This window comes from Stegodyphus dumicola, chromosome 9 (assembly GCF_044657685.1).
Source record: "Stegodyphus dumicola isolate Sdum_Otavi_A_Nest chromosome 9, ASM4465768v1".
In the NCBI taxonomy this organism is placed as follows: Eukaryota; Metazoa; Arthropoda; class Arachnida; order Araneae; family Eresidae; genus Stegodyphus; species Stegodyphus dumicola.
Window position 1 is genome coordinate 69,530,053 of NC_140776.1, and position 20,938 is coordinate 69,550,990.

The window sequence follows — 20,938 nt, forward strand, 5'->3', positions numbered from 1 at the left end:
TCATTCAGCCTATAAAGATCGGATTGGGATGCATGCTGAAATGCAAATATAAAGCAGCATTTTTAAAATCCATGTTCAATTTCTTGAATAATGGCAAGACTATTCAAGAATTTTTGAAATATTTTAGCATAAAACCTGCTGTGTGTAGCGTCGCAAGATGGTGGGCTCTGGATACTTTAAATAATGCTTCTCATAATTTATGGCAAGCTACCATATTTCATGGTGCGGATGATGAAGATTATAGCAGCATGCTACTGATAGTGAAGAAAGTGAAACAGAGGTTATTGAAAATGAAAAAATTTCGATTGACAAGTTAGTCGGAATTCTTGACACAGCATATATAATACTTGAACAGTGAAACTTTGTAACTGAACAAGAAATTATGTCATTCTATAGAACTGAAGCGTATTAGCACAAAAAATGATGCAACTTAAACAATTTACATTCAAAGAAGTGTTTAATAAAGTAAACAAATAAATATTAGGCTTTTTTTTGTTGTAAATTTTCATACTATTTTGATCATAAATGCCTCATTATTTAATAAATCACGATTTAATATTTTTAATTTTATAATTTCTACATGCCATATTGCTAGATTTAAACTGGTGATCTAATACCTGGAAAAATATCTGTCTTGCCCAAATCGGCAAAGTCCCAACGAGTCTGGATCTCGGACTTTGTACTGTAAATGTCATTAGGAACATTTAATATTAATTAAACTATGGTGCAAATGATTATAAAAATAATCTGTTATGACTTTATTAAGCAATTACAGATAAGTTGTTCACAAATAAGTTGAGAGATAAATTAAAATGCTCATATCAAATCAAACAGCAACATTCTGAGAACTGATTATTAAACAGGCTGTTCGGAAGTTTAGTAAAAGTCGTTTGGAATAGCCGCACCTACTAGTCCACTTGAATGATATATATTTTGGCAGCATAATATAACAACCCCAAAAATTAGTTGCACATTTCACAATAGATGCATTTAATCACTATATGCAAAAGTTACAATTTTTTAGAAATGCTTATTACAAAAGCAAAATTCCAAATATTGCTTTCTCAACAAACTGCTTAGCTTATCAGTAAAATTTGTCAACTTGAACCAAAATTGTTGTACTGCAAATATAAAACTATACTGTACTGTGAGAACACATAATATACTTATATTTTCATAACACTCTATAGTAGAAAATATAAACAGTTAATTCAAAAAATTACACAGAAAAATAAAAAGCATTAGAAAAAAGGCTTTACACATAATTGTACTTATAAGTATTACCCATAAGACACTGTGAAGGAAACTACATCCTGTAATAGCTTGCACATGAAATACACTATGCAAATAGCATTTAGTTATGCAATTAAAATTGCAAAAACCATAATTATCCCCAGATATTCTACAAAATGCTTCTAAACAATGAAAGATGAATTATTATATTTATTTAACACAATTAAAACATGATCTTCCTTAAATAAAATGAATCGATAAAAAAAGAAGTAAATAAAAAAAAATAAAATTTTTAAGTAAGCAGTGCCATGAATAAAACAGTTATAAATTAGTCTATATATTTACTTAAATAATAAAAGTCAAACTATTCTGTGTTCATGTACATAAAGAAACATCTTTTAGGAATTTCAGCAACATAACAACCACAGAAACTATAAACTGTTATATTATAAAAAAATAAAATAAAGCTGTATGTTATTAAGAAGTATACTTTTGAATTGCTCAGTTGCACGATGAGGCTGAGCATTGTCATCCATCAGCAAAATCTCAGGGCCAAAGGCACTCCGAAACAGTCTAACTTGGGGTTCCAATAGCTCATTCACATATTTTCAAGTGATAAACAGAACTTCCTTGAAATATATGCAGCTCTGTACGGCCATTTGTCATGATTCCTTCCTAAACCATTAAACTGTGGCGATGGAAATGGGATACTTCATGGACAAGAGAAGGCCAAATGCATGTTCATTCCTCTCTTCAGATCAAAACACATCTAGAATCACTGTTCAGACTATACTTGTACTCAGCCATCTTGGCTCTATTGAATATGACAACAGCATCAGTTTAAATGCAGCTCTCTGAAAGCTGAAATGAGTGGGACTCAAACCAACCTCATTAAGCCTTTGTGAAGCAGTAGAATGGTTAATTAGAGTTCCTGTGGCAGCCTGAAGGTCTAAAACCAAATCTCCTGTAGTCATTTTGCAGTTTCTTCAAGCCAACATCGACAGAAAAGTCTTCTGATGCAGTTGTGTCCTCTGGTCGCCCTTGACCATTCTGTCTATCAACTGATCCAGTAGTTAAAAAGTTGCTCCAAACTCTTGATATTACTCTTTGAGGAGTATTCAAATTTTGGGCGACCTCCATTTGTGTTTGACTTCCTTCGATTCTGCCAGTTATTTTCCACTTTTGATTTTCACTTAATATTGCCTCTGAGCCATAACTACTGAATACTGATCACTCTCAGAAACCACATTCACTTTAAACACAATAGGCCGGAATTCCAATATGTCTCCATTATGCGCTACATTGTTAATCACCGAATTTGCATATTTCTGGCACTAAACATACGTACGGAAATGCAATTTTGTGTTCAATTGTATTTAATTAACATAAATAATAACAGCATGATAACATTAACTTCGTGAGGATATTTTTTCTCATGACCCTTTAATTTTGATAACCAGTGTATATAATAGAGATAATAATGTTGATTTATTATACACCTTTTATATGATATTCTGAGCTATCTGACAGAAAACATACTTTGAAAATATAAAAGATCTATCACATTTTGATATAACAGCAAATTAAACACACCTTTCGTTTAAATTCAGCTATGGCTCCTAAATCAGGATTCATTCCCTCCATTTGCTTCTGAATGCATCCAATTTCGTAATTTATTTTGCCAATGGCGACTTCTTCAAGCTCTTCACGTGTTAGAGTAGGAAATTCAATTGGACTGTCATCCTCTTCAAATAATTCTAATTTTGATAACTAACAAATAAAGACAAAAATAATGACAGTCATACTGGAAGGGGAGAAAAAAACACTTTTACGATATGCAATACTAAAGTAATAAATAAGGAACAAGGTTATGATAAGTATGAGTTTCCAAATTAAGAGCAAAATTAAAACAAAGAACCAAACACTGAAACTTAGAACAAAATATTTTGTTTACATTTTAATGCATGAAAACGAGATTTTCTTGAAGAAGTATTTGAGGGGTTAGGAACTTCTGAAGCAGGAAGGCTTACTATAAAGGAAAGCTAATTAACCCATTTTATCCCAATTTATTTATTTTGTTCAAATTTGAAAAGAATGATATTTTCTAAGGCTAATTAAACCTAAACAAAATAAATATAACAAAATTAGAAAATTTTTTATATTTTATATAAGAAATGTGGCCCATCCTCTAAATAGGACACTGGGATAAAATTTGTACTTAACATGTTTTTAGTGTTCTCTTCAATGATGAAAAGTGATTTCCGTGTACAAATTTTACTTTATTCGACTAATACTTCCTTATTTGGATTCTGTAAAGAATATGTTAAAAATAGCCGTCTTATGGCAATGTAAAAAAATCGATGTGTTAAAAGTATGCTTTGTATAGAATTTATTTGTAAATCAGCCACACTATATGCCAATGTAAAAACTTTTGAATTATTATTAAATACTAGATAAGGGCGGACGTGGGCAGAACCGATTAACGGTAATGGTAGATGGATGGTGCCCACGTCCTCTGTTACTACTACTACTACTAGATTTCAATGTGATGTTAAGTAACAGCAATTTCTGACCCCTGTAGAGTAATTTCTACTACTTGTTAATATCTTCGAATTTTAGTTTAGTTCTTATTACTGCCCGAGTGAGGTATAGTGTGTTAGCGTCAAGCTGACACCTTGTGAATTTTAAAAGAGTTTAATAAAGGGTACTTTTAACCCTTCTCCTCTGTAGTTCCTACAAGTACCTACAACATGCACAGTTGTCGCTTAGAAGATAAGCCAGTTGTTCTTACAAGCATTAAGACATGAAAGTTGCATTTCATCAATTGGCTGAAGATTTAGAAATATCTTTTTTTTTTTTTTTTTTTTTTTTTTTTTTGACTGACGGTACATCAAAAAGCTATTACAATTTATAACAATGGGCTTGACCAGGAACAAAACCACTGTGCATGCGCGGATGATGTTGGAGTAAATAAAGCAGCTATGAATTGCCTTTCCAAACATAGCGCAACTCAATGGGAAAAGCCACTGCTTTATCAGACTTCAATAGAGGTCAAATCTTAATGGCTCGGCAACTGGAAAGATCAATATCAGAAATGGCACATTTAGTGAGTTGTTCATGTGTAGTTGCTGTGAGCACATATTGAAAGTGTTATACATGGTGAAACGATAAGTCACCGGCCAGCAGTGTGTCATCAATGGAGCATTAATTCCACAGGACAGCGGAGACTGCTATGCATTGTTTGCCGTGACCAAAGAGATACAACAGCCGAAAGCACCACCAGCTATAGCAGTAGCGACCCAGACAGTGTTTCTCAACACACAATGCAGAATAAATTGCTGAGTACGGGCCTATGCAGAGGCAGAAGCATGTCCCTGCACTAATGGCGCATCATCGCCAGCAAGGGGCCAAGAATCATCGGAATTTGACATTAGAAGAATGGAAGAAAATTGCATGATCCGACAAATCATGTTTTCTGGTCCATCACATCAAAGGGTGTGTGCTAATACACCGATTTCCAAACGAAAACCTGGCTCCTCGATGCCCATTTGGGCGAAGACAAGCCGGTGGCGAGGGTATTATGGTATAGGCAATGTTTTCATGGAACACATTAGGATTCATAATCCCAACAGAACAATCTCTGATGTCTGTGCACTACGTGAACGTCGTTACAGACCAGGTTTACCCATTCATGACAACAGTATTTCCAGCTGGGCGTGGTGTTTACCAACAGGATAATGCACCATGTCATAACAGTCTAATCATCAGAGAATGGTTCGTGGAACATTCCAGTGACTTTCAAGTCATGTCTTAGCTTCCAAATTCACCTGACTTTAATCCAATAGAGCATTTGTAGTTCCATCTGAAAAAACAAATTCGTGCTGCCACACTTCCCCCTATCAATGTGTGGGAATGGCAGGACCAGTTGGTGAGTGTTTGGTACCAGATACCTCAGACTATGGATCAGCACCTTGTGGAATCAATGCCACGCCGAGTGCTGGTAGTTTTAAGAGCTAAAGGTAGACCTACATGTTATTAACAGGGTGGTGGTCATAATGTAATAACTCTTCGGTGTATATAGATCATAATGTAGTGCTCATTACTATACATTTTCAAGCTTTACTAATGATTACTACTATTAATTAGCATGACTAATATATTACTGGTTTAGTTATATGAATTACATCAACTAAAACCACCTCAAAAATTCCAAAATTTTCATTTCAGTCCCGTGAGTAGAGATCAACTACATCATGGCAAATATCAACAGCTATTATGGTATACTCAAATTTTAATCATAAATGACTTGTCAAATTTTTTATGTAATGTTAAAAGAAAAACAGAGTACATAAAAATTACTTAAAAACTTGAATTTTGACAAATTTTACTTCTGACAATCACAATAGCAAAAGTACTGGATATTTACAGAATAAAGATCTTTACATTGGATTTACAATGGTAAAGGAGTAAGATTTTTTTCCATAGAAATACACGTAAGATACTATAAATATGTCCAAAGTTATAACATAATTCATGGCTTTCAGTATTTTTCAGATGGATAAAATATCTTATATAGATTATAATTTCCTAAAAACAAAAACTTTCATTACCTGTGCTTTTAAACCCTTAACCTGGCCTTGCTTTGCCCTCAGATCAATTTCAATCAATTTAACTTTATTTTTATGATCAACGAGTTCACTTTTAATTTGATGCATCTTTGTAGAAAATTCTTGCACTAAAATTGATATAAACTTTTTCTTTATTTCACATTGCTCCAGTTCCTCCTAAAAGAGCAAGAATAGAAGCAAAACAAATTTACACTACACTGAATAGAAGATTATTTATTTTTATTTTATTTATCACAAACCCATGAAATTCTTTCCCATGAAACACCATGGTTCTTTACAAAACTATTAATAAAAATACACAGCTGAGATTAACAGCAGTCATATAAAGATAAACAAAATGGAAATTTCTTGTCATCTTGCTTTTTATATTCGAACTCTCTAGAAAGAACATATCATAAAATAATTTCCATGAAGATAGAAATTCAAAGATGCAAAACATGATTGAAAATTTACAAAATTGCTGCCAATATATATGTTCTCAGCATTTTTAACATAAATTGAAATTTATGAATTAAATTGGAAACAAGCTTAATTTAAATACTTGATATAAGCTAAATATATAACAAGTTAACAAAATGAAGGTTAATTATACATCTTTCCTTAGTATTTTTGTTTTTTGTGTTTCAGGTTAAAAAAAAAAAAAAAAAAAAAAAAGTAATCACATAAAAGAAAATTACATCTTTAAAAGCATCACAACATTTGGAATTTGGAAGTTGGAATTTGGAATTTGGAAGTCAACATTTGGAAGTTGGGGAGAATCTGGAAAAACCTTGGAAAACCTGCATTTGATAAAAAATACAAATATTCAAAAGATTAATCCCTTCTTCAAAGATTTTTAATTTTTATCATATTCTGTAACTGATTGATAAAGCTTGTACAGAAAGGTTCAGCAGTTGCAGTTAGTCAGTCTCAAGGTCAATTTTTCTCTTTTTGGCTTGCCAAACAACCATGGTAATGTTTGCTACAGAAAACAGTCTTCTAATTTTTTTCCCTTACACTTTATTTCTGTTGTTTATGTTCTGTGGTAAACCAAAATTATGTGGTAAAATGCTGAATACTTCTGGCAGTTAATAATTTCAAGATATGAAAATTCCTCACTGATGTTCCATGAAAAAGAAAAAAAAATCAATTTTTTTTAAAACCATATAGTTATCAATTAATGAAGTCTGAGGAGTCTTAGCCTGGAAGATATAATGGAGAAGACTAAGATTTTATAAATCAAAGCTTTAAAAAAAAAAAAAAACTTACTGACTTGAGCTACAGTCTCAGATGAAGTAGAGAAAATAAATGATATGCAGTGGTAATGATATATGTTATGATAGTGAACTGAGAGGGGTTATTATGACCTTGAAGTACCTATTTTAAAGTAACAGACTAACAGTATTAAGCCCTGTCATACAATTTTTTTAAAATGTTTTTTCTCAGATCATCACATCAATGTCTAGTTTTCTTAACAAAATGATTAAAAAACTTTTTTTTTTATATGGTCTTCCTAACTTTATTATTATACATCGCTTTCTTTACAGTTACGCTACAAAAAAATTCAACAGCAAAATTACAAAGTTTACAACTATGCTGTTAAATGCTCAATTAATGTTTTTAGTCCAAAGGGCTTTGTCCCTGAAGGACTATTGCTATCATTATGCAATTTTGCGTTGGTTTACTATAAATGTTCGTTTCACTTTTCAAACTGTTGCCACCAAATGTTAGAGTCCTGCATTATATTTGAAGAAATTAAATAATGAAAATTCTGCATAAATGTATGCATATTTCTCGCATTGTGATAAAACAATGGTACATAGAACCATCGAATTTTAGGAGACGTAATCCTCCTACAAATATCAGCACGTGGAAGACCATATTTGAAATTTGCTTTATCAATTTCATATTTTGTAAAAATTTAATGAATTTTTGATTAACAAACTCAAGGATTTCAAAGCGGGCAATGGCAACTTTGTACAGAAAAAATTTTTTTATCTTCAGCGCACGAGTCTCTGTATCGGAAATTCTAAAGATATGCTCATTTTAAAACTATTTTGCAATATTGCTGTTGAACTGAATTTTATGGTTTAAGTGCGAAGAACATGATATTTAATAAATAAATGTAACACGCAAAAATGTTAAAAAACACCCCTTTGGACATAATTTAAAATCTGAAACCTTTCGAATTTTTATTATTATTTTTATTTCAGTTTTTTCCTGAGTTCATCAGATTGATATTTAGCTTTCTTATGAACTACACAATTCTAGGTACAATTTTATCATTAGACCAATGCCTAAAGTACAACGATATGCAAGGTGCATTTTTTAAATTATAAAGCTAACCTATTAAATAGTTTTACTTTTTAATTCTACCTGAATGTTACTCTCTGAAATATAAAAAATTATCTTACAGATAGACCATATAAACTGCAAGGTTAATTGAATGTTTAGTCAAATAAATATATACAATCTTTAACCAAAAACAGAGATACGAATACAACAAATTATTAAATAATATGCAATACAATTATTTTTCAATTATCAATAACACAACAGCATTTGTAGAAAAATTCAAGCATGTATCTAATAGTGAACATAGTTTGGTTTTCTTTTAAATACATATAATCATTTTGAAAAAACTCCACCCTTCAGCAGAATTACATAAAAGTGCTTGATATTAGAAAAATTACCTAAAATATAATTCTACAGATATGTACAGGACAAATTTATTTACCAAATTACAAATAACAGCATGGCAAAATTCAGACAGTACTCATCCTACTGTACATAGGAGAAAATAATTTAGAAAAATTACTCTCTAAATATGCTTATTATTCAGAGAATTTTTATGACATTGCAAACATAAATAGCAGATTCAGACAAGAGTTATGCAAAAATCAAAACTTATAAAACACGTGCTTTACAAAGACTCGGAAATGATTCAGTGGTTCAGCAATAATATCTCTATATCACAAAATTGAATTTACAGTCTATACAAATTATTTCAGAATTTCCCTAAAAGATAAGAACTAAAAATTATATACTCTTCCTCTACAGTTAAGCTGCGTTCACACTGGCCCGTTGAGGAGGCGCTTTCCGCGTACGCCAGTTCACACCAGCGCGGCAACTTTCGCTTTAAAAGTTGTCACATGCTCGCACTAGATTGCGCTTTATATGGGAAACTTGGGGGGGAGGGGGGGACACGTGAAATTTTTGTGTAATATTTTGACATTTTATGATTACATTTTTTAATTAAAATGGATTTAATTTCTGCTCGATTAAAACTTAACTCTTGCTTTGTGTAAGAGAAGCAGAATGCAGTTGTTTATATTAATACGTGAGAGATGACTGCAGTAAGGAGATACAAATAATTTAATTGAAGAAATGCGCATGAACAAAACGAAATTTCTTTTAATTAATTTCGCACGACACCTCATCAATTCGACGAATTTCTAGACCTCATTGAACTATTTATTCAAAAGCAGAAAACTAATTTTTGTCAGAATATCCCAGAAAAGAATTGTTTGGACTATAGGAATAGGATATCCGAGAAAAGGATTGCTGTATATATCAAACATTATATATATCTAATTTAATTTATTTATGAATTTTGTTGAATAATAATTAAAAAATCCTAATTGTATGATTCTATTTTGGAGATTAAAATTTTTCATGTGGTAGAATACCATAAATGTTCTCGCATGATGTATGATGAACTTCACTTAATTGGTTTAAATAATGCAATAAAAAAGTATATTTTGTTTAAATATATGTAGGATTTACAGTACAGTCAAAAGTCGTTAATTCGGACACCCATAATCCGGACCTCAAAGCTAAAAACTTTCTGCGCATGCGCCGCGTTGGCACATGTGCACAGGCGTTTTACGCATGCGCGTAAGACCTTGACATATGCGTGTGCGCAAGTGCAGAATACGTTTTTGCCTGCGCGTTTAATGTATAACGGACGGTGTAAGCTAAAATTATCTAATTATCTATTTCAGTTAATGTTAATGATTGCGTTGTTCCTTAATCTTCGAATTGGATCCCGCTTATTATTTTTTGCAGACTGTAAGAGCAATTTTATAAAAGTAAACTTGAACTTTCGATTATGTCAAATAGAATTTCCGATGCTGGAACTTCCAAAGGATCTACAAAACAAAAGTATGTTTCGATGTCCAACAAACAAAAAGTGGAATTGCTGCAAAAAATGGATAAAGACATGAAGAATGTGACAGAGAGGTTAGTGAAAATGAAAAAATTTCGATTGACAAGTTAGTTGGTATTCTCGGCACAGCAATTAACGGGACTTGAACAGCGGAACTTTGTAACTGAACAAGAAATTATGTCTGTTTATAGAATTAAAGAGAAAGTATGATCGCATAAAACGAAGCAACTTAAACAACTTACATTGAAAGAAATGTTTAATAAAGTAAACAAATAAATATTAAGTTTTTTTTTTTTTTTTTTTTTTTGTAAATTTTGATACCCTTTAGATCATAATTGTTCTTTATTTCATAAATTACGGTTTCATATTTTTAATTTTAGAATTTCTGCATGGCATATTACGAGATTTAAACTGATGATCTATAATCCGAAAAATCGATAATCCGGAATCGCCGAAGTCCCGATGAGTCCGGATTAACGACTTTTGACTGTATAACTAAATTAAATATCACACTTAAAAAAGCAGTTATTTTTAAGTTAATAAACAACATCAATTTTTTTAAAAATATTTTAGTCTCTGTCTTAAGTACATATTTTTTACCTTAAATGGGACAGTAATTACTTCAATTAGTCATTCATATATTAATGAACAGCCACTATCTAAACATTCATTTTATAAGGTCACTTTTATATAAAACTCATTTGAAGTAACTGCATTTTATATAATACATCCTTTTCTGCGTTAAAAATTGAATTCCACAATTAGCAAATTTGCTAATGCTCATGCAAAAGTTTTTTAAATGAACGAAAAATTATCATCAAGATTAAACCTGTAGAAACATGGTCATGCATGTTTAAAAAAACAAACATGAAGCCATTAAAATGCATAGAAATATTACATGAAATCAGATACATACTAACGAGCTTCTTTTCTGTATACATAACAGTTTTCTTAATTTTTTTAAACAAATGGCTTACTCGTCACCACTCAGAACTCACTAATTTTTTTAATTAGATGGAACAGCAACTTTATACTAATACTAGTATCTCTTTTGCTAATCTCGTGTCAGCCGAAATAGAATCAGATCATAGTAGTAAGATCTTATGAATTATACCAAAGGCTCATTGCCAGAAGAAGGATAATGTACAGAATGGCCTGCGGAAATTATGTTTATATGAATGATGAATGAAATGAAAAATAAATGCAAGTTTCTTGTCTCCCCCTCTAAAAAAAAATTTGCAGTAGATTTAAAGAAAAGAAGTACATACGTACCATCATCAAAGGTAAGAAAAAGCTAGGCTCAAACCCGCAACACAAGCCCCTAGTAAAAGTTGAATCTTTTACTTGAGCGTGTTACCTCATAGCTACGATACCTTGCAGGTAAGCATCATTTTCACACTTTGTAGAGACATTAGGTTAATTCGAGGTCAGAGAGATGAAAAATGAGCAAACGCCTTCGCCAGGAATCGAACCACGGACCTCTGCAATACCGACTCAGTGTGCAGAGCCACTACACCATGAAGACAGTCTAGGAAAGTGGGAGAAAACCCTTATATACTCCCCCTATTAAAGGGCGACTGGGGGTTTTAGGGGACACAATTGCCAATCCTGGGTTTGGAGAATCATCATTCATAATCCTTTTAGTTTGGGCGCCACTGTAGAGTCCTTAGGTTAATTTGAGGCCGGAGAGATGAAAAAGGAGCAAACGCCTTCGCCGGGAATCGAACCACAGACCTCTGGAATACCGGCCCAGCGTGCAGAACCACTACACCCCGAAGGCAGCTTAGGAAAGCGGGAGAAATACTTTATAACTTCACCTTCAGGAAGTTGAAGAAGCATCTAGGCTACTATGAAACTAACCATAATATTTTCTGTAAATATTTTTATAAAAAACACCAATTCCATTACAACACCACTCTGGTGATGCTTGAATCCAAAATCTTTAACTCAAGAAGCCAACATTTTATCCACTAGGCAACAAGAGCAACCTTAAATTTATGTAGATATATTTTAAGAAAAATTCAGAATCTGGGATTTCGAAATCCATATCTATTTTCTCGCAACAATCTATTGCTTTAGATTATTCTGTAAAAATTATCAACCATGTATCATTTATGGTTGATTATTAAGGATTATTATTAAGACTATACTAAACTTATTACTAAACTTGAGAATTTTCCTTTAAATAATTTATAAAGCTATTTATTCTATTAGCGTATGCATTTTTTAAATTTAATCTGAAATTTTTATTAAGATTAATCCATTTGACTTTTTTTTTTTTCCCCCAATCAAGAAGAATTTTTGAAAGTGCAATCATTTAAAAACTATGGTATAAACTGGACGTTTGAAACGAGATGCCTGAAACTGATGCATCAAGCGTCAAAAAGTTGAGTCAACTCACTGGTCTCCGGCCATCCGGCAAATGCCGCCTCAGAACTCACTTCCGATAGGTTAACGCTTTACGTGCTAGTGTGAATGCAGCTTTATTAGATGAATTTACATGTGTATGAATGTATCAGTTTTAATTAACAGTAAACACTTATTTGAAGGGCTCATAATGATATTCTTAAAAATACCTATATATCTATCGATGTAGCTGTATGTGTGTTTCTGTGATAAAAAATGCATAAGGGCACTTAAAGTTTCTATGCTTATGAACGCCAGATATCCTTGGACCATTCTTCAGTATGTCAAAATGTAACAGCAGTTTTTGCCACAATCAGAAAAGTTAGTCAAAAATGCTTTGTAGCCTTTCAGCACTTATACTCACATACCTAGAACTTTCCGATACTGCATAAACCAATAGATAACAAGAAACCATAACTCACTTTTTCCTGCCAGGAGAAAAAAAAAAAAATCTGAATATCTTCCTTATGTGGAATGAGAAATTACAGCAGAAACAAGAGGTCACATTAATGGGTAATGCTGAAAAATTGAAAAATCTCATTCCTTACAGTTCAGTGCCTATTGGTCATCTTAAGAGGCTTATGTGCATTTGATGGACAATGGCTGGATTTCCACAAATTCCTTCTTCAAAATTAAACCATTATAGAACAGGTAAATGCTTGAGAACTTTACTGCATACAATTTCTTTTGCATCTGAAGTAATTAGCATAGCCGAGCATGAAAAAAGTATCAATCTTACAAAATAATGCCAAAGCACAGGCAGTGATAGTTCACAGCTTTCATGATCTGTTCTACCACAGATAAAGGTCCCAGACCCACCCATCAGAACATCCCCTAGTGTACAATACCACCACCAACAGCCAATGTATGACCTACTGTACAGGGGGAGCAACTGTTCGCTTGGAAGACCATGACGACCGTCAGCGTGATGACCTCACACGACCGTGACACGTCAACGTGATGAATGAGAAATCGTTATTCATCCGACCAGGCAACTGTTTTTCACTTATCCATGGTCCAGTCTTAATGTTCCCAGGCCCATTGAGGCATAGCTGACAATGGCGCTTAGTCAACAGAGACACACGAGTAGAACACCTGCTGCACAGTCTCATATCCAATAGTGTCTGCTGAATTGCGTGTTTCAAAACATTTGCACTTGGACCTGCAATGTATTGGGCTTTCAGCTGAGCCACTGTCTGGCACCGATTTTGATAAACCAAGTGGGACAATCTCTACCATCCTTTTCTTTGATGACATGTGGACGCCCAACACCTTGGCATTTACTGTTGATTTCACCTCATTTATTCACTTTGCATAAATACTAACAAAGGCAGATCATAAACAACCTACCAGTTATGCAGTTTTGGAGATACTCATTCTGAACCTTTGGGCTATAACAATCTGCACTCTATCAAATTCACGTAGATCAGTAGCCTTTCCCCTCACTCACAAAAGTAAGCACAAGAATGATTCCTTAAGTCCTCCTCACATATGCTTCTGCTATGCGGGAGTAGACATCAAAAGGAACATTTCTCAGAACTCAAACATTTCCAGGAAACCCACATAGTTCCGTTACCATTTTCACTCACTACAAAGACCTTGAATGCCAAACAGTAATCAATTATCACTCCGATTGGGATCGCATGATCTTTCAGATGCAGAACTTTCATCTGATTGGTTATCTTTACCCAAGACAGAGCTGCAGATGGTACATTTTCGGCAAAGTTTCAAAATATCCTGCGTAGACGGGACATGGTTTCTGTAGCTTCCAGCAGAGCTTTTTCCTCTAGGAATCCTCCCATTTAAACAATGATATCAGAATCTCATTTCTCATAAAAGTCCAATCTAGCAGGGACTGTCATTAGATGTGATAACCCATTTAATTTCTCCAGCAGCAGTTAAATACCATTTTCACTGAATCACATGTTCTCCACATCATCCAGACACATTCATTGCAAAATGTGGAATTGTCATAATGTTTTGGTTCGTCAGTGTATAATATCTATAAAAATAATACACGGTGATAACATTTCAAAAGCGATACAGATAAAAAAAGTGAGATTTGAAAATAATAGCACTTCTAGTGCTAAAAGGTGACTAAGGTGGTGGTGGTGCAGTCAGTGTTAATCACATGAATACAATATTTTATAAAATATGTAAGTTTCATGACCAAATAGATAAAAAATACAAGGAAAAAAAAGAAAGAGAGAGAACACATAAGATAAGTAAATATATACAATACCGCAGCTTCCTTTTGTTTTGCTGAAATTTCTAAACCATTTTTTTCTAAAATAGTTAACTCTTCTTTCAATTCCTGTCTAGTCTTGTTACAAATTTCTATCTCTGACTGTAAAGATGCAATTTTTTCTTCAGCTTTACTCAAATTCCTAAAAACATATTAATATAAAAAGTATTTATAAGAGTACATATTAATATAAAAAAAAGTATTTATAAGAGTACATAAGATACAAAAAAATTTGCATAACTGCTGCCCCATGAAAAATAACACCTAAATTTTTTGTCAGATTATTGGAAAAGCTTGCTTTTCTGAAATGAAGAAAACCGTTCCTTATTGAAAAGGTGTCCGCCGATAACATAACGGAGAAAACAATGCAAGGCGAAAACGTCGTGCTACAAAACATCGTGGGTGAAAACATCGCAGCACAAAATATCGTCGTCGAAAATAAAGCGGTTCAAAAACTTCGCAGTTTAAAAACATCGTCGTCGAAAATATCGTGGTAAAAAATAAAGTATCTACAAATCATCGCATGACGATAACATCGCAGACATACTTTTTTCAGGTTTTAATAATTGTAAGTGGATATTCCCATAATAATTTGTGAGCGCAAGATGTAAAGAAGGATAATTTTTACTTTCACACTTTTTTATTAACTAATAAATTTTTTCTGAAAAAGTAAGAAGGAAACTTAAGCATAGAAAATTAAATGCAACTTATAGATTATACTTTTCATGAAAAATTACCAGTAAAAACTTTATAAAAATTATTTATTAATGGCCTTTGTTAGTTAACTATGTTGGTTTAAAATTCCATCAAGTGCTATAAGTTGCAATGCTTAAGTTTCCTTCTTATTTTCTCAGCAAAAATTTATTGGTTATTAAAAAATATGAAAGTAAAAATTATCCTTCTTTCCATCTTGCGCTCACAAATCCTTACGGAAATATCCATTTACAACTATTAAAACCTGAAAAAAGTATGTCTGCGATGTTATCGTCATGCGATGATTTCTAGATACTTTATTTTTTACCACGATATTTTGTACCGCGATGTTGTCTCTTTGCGATGTTTTCACCCACGATGTTTTGTAGCACGACGTTTTCGCCTTGCATTGTTTTCTCTGCGACGTATTCGTCTGCGATGTTTTTGCCGCGATATTTTCGGCTGTAACCTATTGAAAAGAATACTGACATTTTCTTGCACTAATTAAACAGGTGAAATACATTTTTAATGCTTACTATTGTTGTAATTAGTTAAAAAGGTCTTTAAAAACCTTTAAATTAAGGACACATCATGAATTTTTTACTTAATTTCTAAAGGTTAGTTCATTTTAATTACAGCTAAGCACATGAGAGTTTTCAGCTAAAGGAGAGATGCCTTCTTTGACAGAGCTACCAGATATAACTTTTAAAATGAAGGGTTTTTTCCTCCAGAAATGATTTTAATTAGCAAAACTTTATGTTTGCAAGTAATAACTTAGTTTAAAGCACTGATAGAACAAAATTTGAATCCAATAGCTATTTAAAAATTTTTTATGTTCAAGTGCCATGGTGCAAAAATGTCAGATGTTGAATAGTACTAAATTTGCTCTTTATAATATAATTTTTAAATACTGATGATAAGAAGGGGGCAAGGAATATTTCACTGAACAAGAAAAGAGATGAACAGTAAAAAATATTTTTTGTTGTTCTAAAACCAATGCATTGAAACTGGCTTTAAAAGCACAACAGAAAATTTAAACAATCTTCAAATGTGAAATGACGAGAAACATTATATAGGGAAATACAAATTTCAAATTTGAGTATCCAGTAGAAATCAACCTTTAGCACATAGGACTAGATTAGAATTTGCTAAGACGTATATAAATAAACCTCAAGAATTTTGGAACTCTAATTATGTTTGTCAATACAAATTCGATATTTTTTGTTATGATTAAAGACAGAAAGTGGGGCACAGGCCTAATACTTAGCGGGGGGGAACCAGAATACATGCAATAAATATTTTCAATAAAGAAACAAAACCAATATTTTGGCAAAAGGTAAATAAAATTCATGCTGAACAGACTAAAGAAAATCCAACTCAGTATATATTCGTAAAATCGTAATAACTTCTCTGCATTGCGTCATTTCTAGATCACTCTATGTCCTGCGCAGCTCTGATGACGTAATAATTGAGAACTGAAACTGCCATTGTAACCCAAAACTTTTCTCTTCGCCGTGCTTCCATCTTTCATAACTACGGACTTCAGCTTTTGCTCTCTACTATGCTAAGATGTAATTTCGCTGGCTTGCTTTCTATCTCATCAATATCAAAAATGTAAAACTTCTGTGGAAAGGCACGACTAGAGTGCCAAGTGATTGTGGCCACAAATATCAGTTGCAAATAAAAATGGAATTAAAACTGCCTCGACTGCCAAGTTCTTTAGATATTACCAAGTTAGCATACTACGCAATGAAAATCTTCTTCAATATGGGTCTAATCACGCATCTACAGTGTTTCGTCTTTTCCTTTGCTTTTATTATGACATATATATATATATATTAGGAGGGGAATTTTAATAGTAAAAGCTTAAAAATATTTTAGACAAATTTAACATTTTCTTTGTTCTTTTTTTAATAGCTAAGACACAAAATACTTTTCCCAAGCTTATCCAAAGAATTTAAATGTTTAAACTGAGATACTTATAACACCTGAGCTGTGCTGTTTTTAAATTTTTCCCATTTTAGTGGAACATATATGCTTTATTTTTTGCATTATTATTTCATTAATTTATATTGCACTAGCCAAGCATATTTACTTGTATTAAATTAATATTTTTTCCCATGCATATTAAACGCACACATTAAGGTCAAGTATAACACCACAGCAAAAAAAATCAATTTAATTAACTATGGAATAAATAAAATTAAGTTAAAAAGCAATGGAACTGCAGCAACAGAAACTAAACTTATTATAAAGATCTCAAAGGATCACATATTTGAAAATGCACTTCATCTAATTATATTATTCTATAATACTAATACATGTGATGGTTTTCTTGAGAAAAAATGAAAATGGCTGCTTTATTAGGATTCGCACTGCAAGCCAGTCTTTCCCAATTTTTCTTTTAATACCCTTTAAAAATTGCTTATACAAATTACCAAGTCTATTTTATTTAAATGTGATAAAAACTTTATTTCGAAGAAAACTTTCAATGGTCTGTTGCCAGAATTCTGGAAAGTGGTGTTTAATTTTTGTTGTTTATAGTAAAGCATATCAAAATTATATGCCCAAGAAGAAGAAAATTTTGGAAGAGCACTTCCTAAGGTAAATTGAGTTATGTTACACTACTGAAAATTACAAAAACCTCATACAGCCAGCCTGATCATTCATTCTAAGAGGGAGAAATCTGTGACTAGCTATCAATGTTTTGTTCAGTAATTTCAGCCACATATTGGTCATATAAAAAGTCTCAGTGCTTTTTTTTTTTTCCACTAGATAGTGTTGATGCCTATATATCTGGCAACACTCACCTGATTGTCTCAAACAAACATTGTTTAAAAGGTAATATTCAGCTTCCATTGTTTGTGAAGATAGTTTTTTGATTTGTTGCTCATGTAAAAAGTTATATGAATTTGAAAATGAGTGAAATAGCTGAAGAAATATGCCATGTAATACTTTTTTACTATAAAAAAGGTAAAAATGCTGCAAAAACATGCCAAAAAATTATGAAGTGTGCGGTGAAAATCCTGTGAGTAAACGAAGGACCGAGGAAAGGTTTACTCGATTCTGTTCTGGAAATTTCACTCTCAAAGATGCACCTTGCTCTGGTCAGTCAGTCATTAAAAAAAAATCGATGACATTTTGCAACTAGTGGAGCAAGACTGGCATGCAAGCCATCAGAAAATAGCAGAGGCACTAAACATCAACCACATGACAGTTTGGAATAATTTGAAAAGAGCAGGTTACAAAAGGAAGCTTGATGTTTGGGTGCCACAAATTCAAAGAAATTTGATCGACCAAATTACCACCAGTGAAATGCTGCTGAAATGCAATGAAATTGAACCATTTTTGAAGCAAATCATTACAGGCAATAAAAAATGGGTGAAATACGAGAATATCAAATACAAGCGATCATGGTCAAAAGCCAGTGACCCTCTGCAAAAGACTTGAAAGCCCGGATTGTCACCAATAAGGTTATGTTGAGTGTTTGGTGGGATTGCAAAGGAATTCTCCATTACGAGCTGCTGCAACATGGCGAAACCATCAATTCGGCACTGTACTGTGCACAACTCGACCATTTGAACGAAGCAACCCAGAAAGAGCGACCAGAATTGGCTAACAGAAAGGGAGTTGTGAAGCATCACGACAATGAGGCCACACACATCTTTGATGACTCGGAACAAATTGACGAAGCTTGGTTGGGAAGTTTTGATGCATCCATCGTATAGCCCGGACCTTGCTCCATCTGACTACCATTTGTTTCAGTATCTGCAAAACTTTCTTCATGGTAAAAAAACTGGCAGACCAAAGAGCCACTGAAAATCACTTGGCCAAGTTTTTCGATGATAAACCACAGAAGTTCTACAATGATGGAATTATGAAGCTACCTCAAAAAAATGGCAAAAGGTTATAGATAATAATGGTCAATATGTACTTGATTAAAACTGATTTTCAATAAAGAAAATTTTTGTTAAAAAATGTATCAAAAAAGTGCAGAGACTTTTTATATGACCCAATATTTAAAAATTAAATAACTGAATTTGACATTACAAAAAATAAGCTAGCAAAAGTTACAAATTTGACTACTGTTTAATTATACATACTTTTCTGACTTTTTTAGCAAAGCAGTACATTTAATAATCCCTTGAGTAGTCTGATTTATTTCAGCATTTAATTTATCAATTCGCTTTTGAGCCGTCCCAAGTTTGCCTTTGGTTACAGCCAAGATTTTGTCTTGTAAACTATTAAAGATATATAGATAAGAATGAGAACATTAAACATATGTAGCATAAAAATGATTCAAAATCTTACATAATTATGAGTGATGTCATTTAAATATCTATTAAGTAAACACACTTTTTAACTTTATCTTCAATGATGCTTGCATCATCAGCAGCTTTAGTGTAACCTGCAAATATAATGATATGTTTATGTCTATGGGGAGAAAAACAAACAAAAACACACAATTAATTTTACACTACTATCCTCAAAACATTAACAAATAAATAAATAAAACCAACAATCTGATGCTTCAGTTTCCAACTTAATATATGAAAGCTATCTCAAACTTGCACAAAATGAAGAAATCAATGTTAAAGTATACTATGTTAATTAACCAATTATTATAATTTAAACCTTTAATCATTAATTTTTTCTTTCCAGTTAATCCTCCCCAGAATGCAAGTTGGTAGATGAGTATTTAACTAGAGGCTTTTGAAGGTTTTAGTGTTAGAGCATTTGGCAGCACCTGACATTTACATTTGATCACCCAATATTGCCTTATTATAATGATGACTATGCTGGCTGGAAAGGATTGAAGGAACCAACCAAGGGAAGCTGAGACATTACTATGTAGGAGAACCTTTTGAACGCACTGCCTTTGACATCTTGGGACCGCTACCACTAACTGCTGATGGCAACAAATACAGCCTTACTGTCATTCATTACTTCACAAACTGGCCTGAAGTGTGTCCTATCCTTCATTAACAGGCTATCATGGTAGCAGAAGTAATAATACAGCATTGGATTTCTAGGTATGGACTGCCTCTTCGGCTACATTCCACCAATCAAGGGATTTCATCTGGGCTGTAATTAAAGAACTCTGTAAAGTACTCGACATAGGCAAAACTCAAACAACGTCTTTACAATCCACAGTCAGACAGCATGGTAGACCCATGATTCCATGATATTCCCCATTACAGATGTTCTTTAGTCGAGACCTTCATCTGCTTTGTGATCTCTTGGTTAGTTGTCCTCTGGATGTACCTTCATTGCCTGAGGCTTGCATCCAAGATTTCCAGGCATGGTTTGAAGAGATGCACAGTTTTGCAAAAAAAAAAAGTGAGTCAACTTGATGACGGAGAAGATGAAGACCCAATATAACACAAGATCTACAGGACATTGATTTAATGATGCTGACAAGGTGCGAGTACAGAAAACCAGTTTGACGGAAAGAATATTCTCCGAAGCTACAGTCACCCTAGGACTTTCTTTACACCGTCCTAAACAGGCTGAACAACGTCTTGGTTTGGCTCCATAAGTCATCAAATTCTAAGCCTTAAATCATTCATTACGGTAGGCACCCCT

General features: G+C 32.9%; 1 protein-coding gene across 1 annotated transcript in view; it reads right to left on the minus strand.

The window, feature by feature from the left end:
• Positions 1 to 20,938, minus strand: part of LOC118186856 (structural maintenance of chromosomes protein 4-like) — a 139,421-nt gene that overhangs the window by 16,255 nt on the left and 102,228 nt on the right. The window contains exons 20-24 of the mRNA XM_085823565.1: positions 19,709 to 19,760; positions 19,456 to 19,593; positions 14,657 to 14,801; positions 5,844 to 6,017; positions 2,827 to 3,003 (exon numbers count right to left, since the gene is read on the minus strand). Coding sequence (XP_085679691.1) covers positions 2,827 to 3,003; positions 5,844 to 6,017; positions 14,657 to 14,801; positions 19,456 to 19,593; positions 19,709 to 19,760 — 686 coding nt within the window. The remainder of the gene's footprint in view (positions 1 to 2,826; positions 3,004 to 5,843; positions 6,018 to 14,656; positions 14,802 to 19,455; positions 19,594 to 19,708; positions 19,761 to 20,938) is intronic.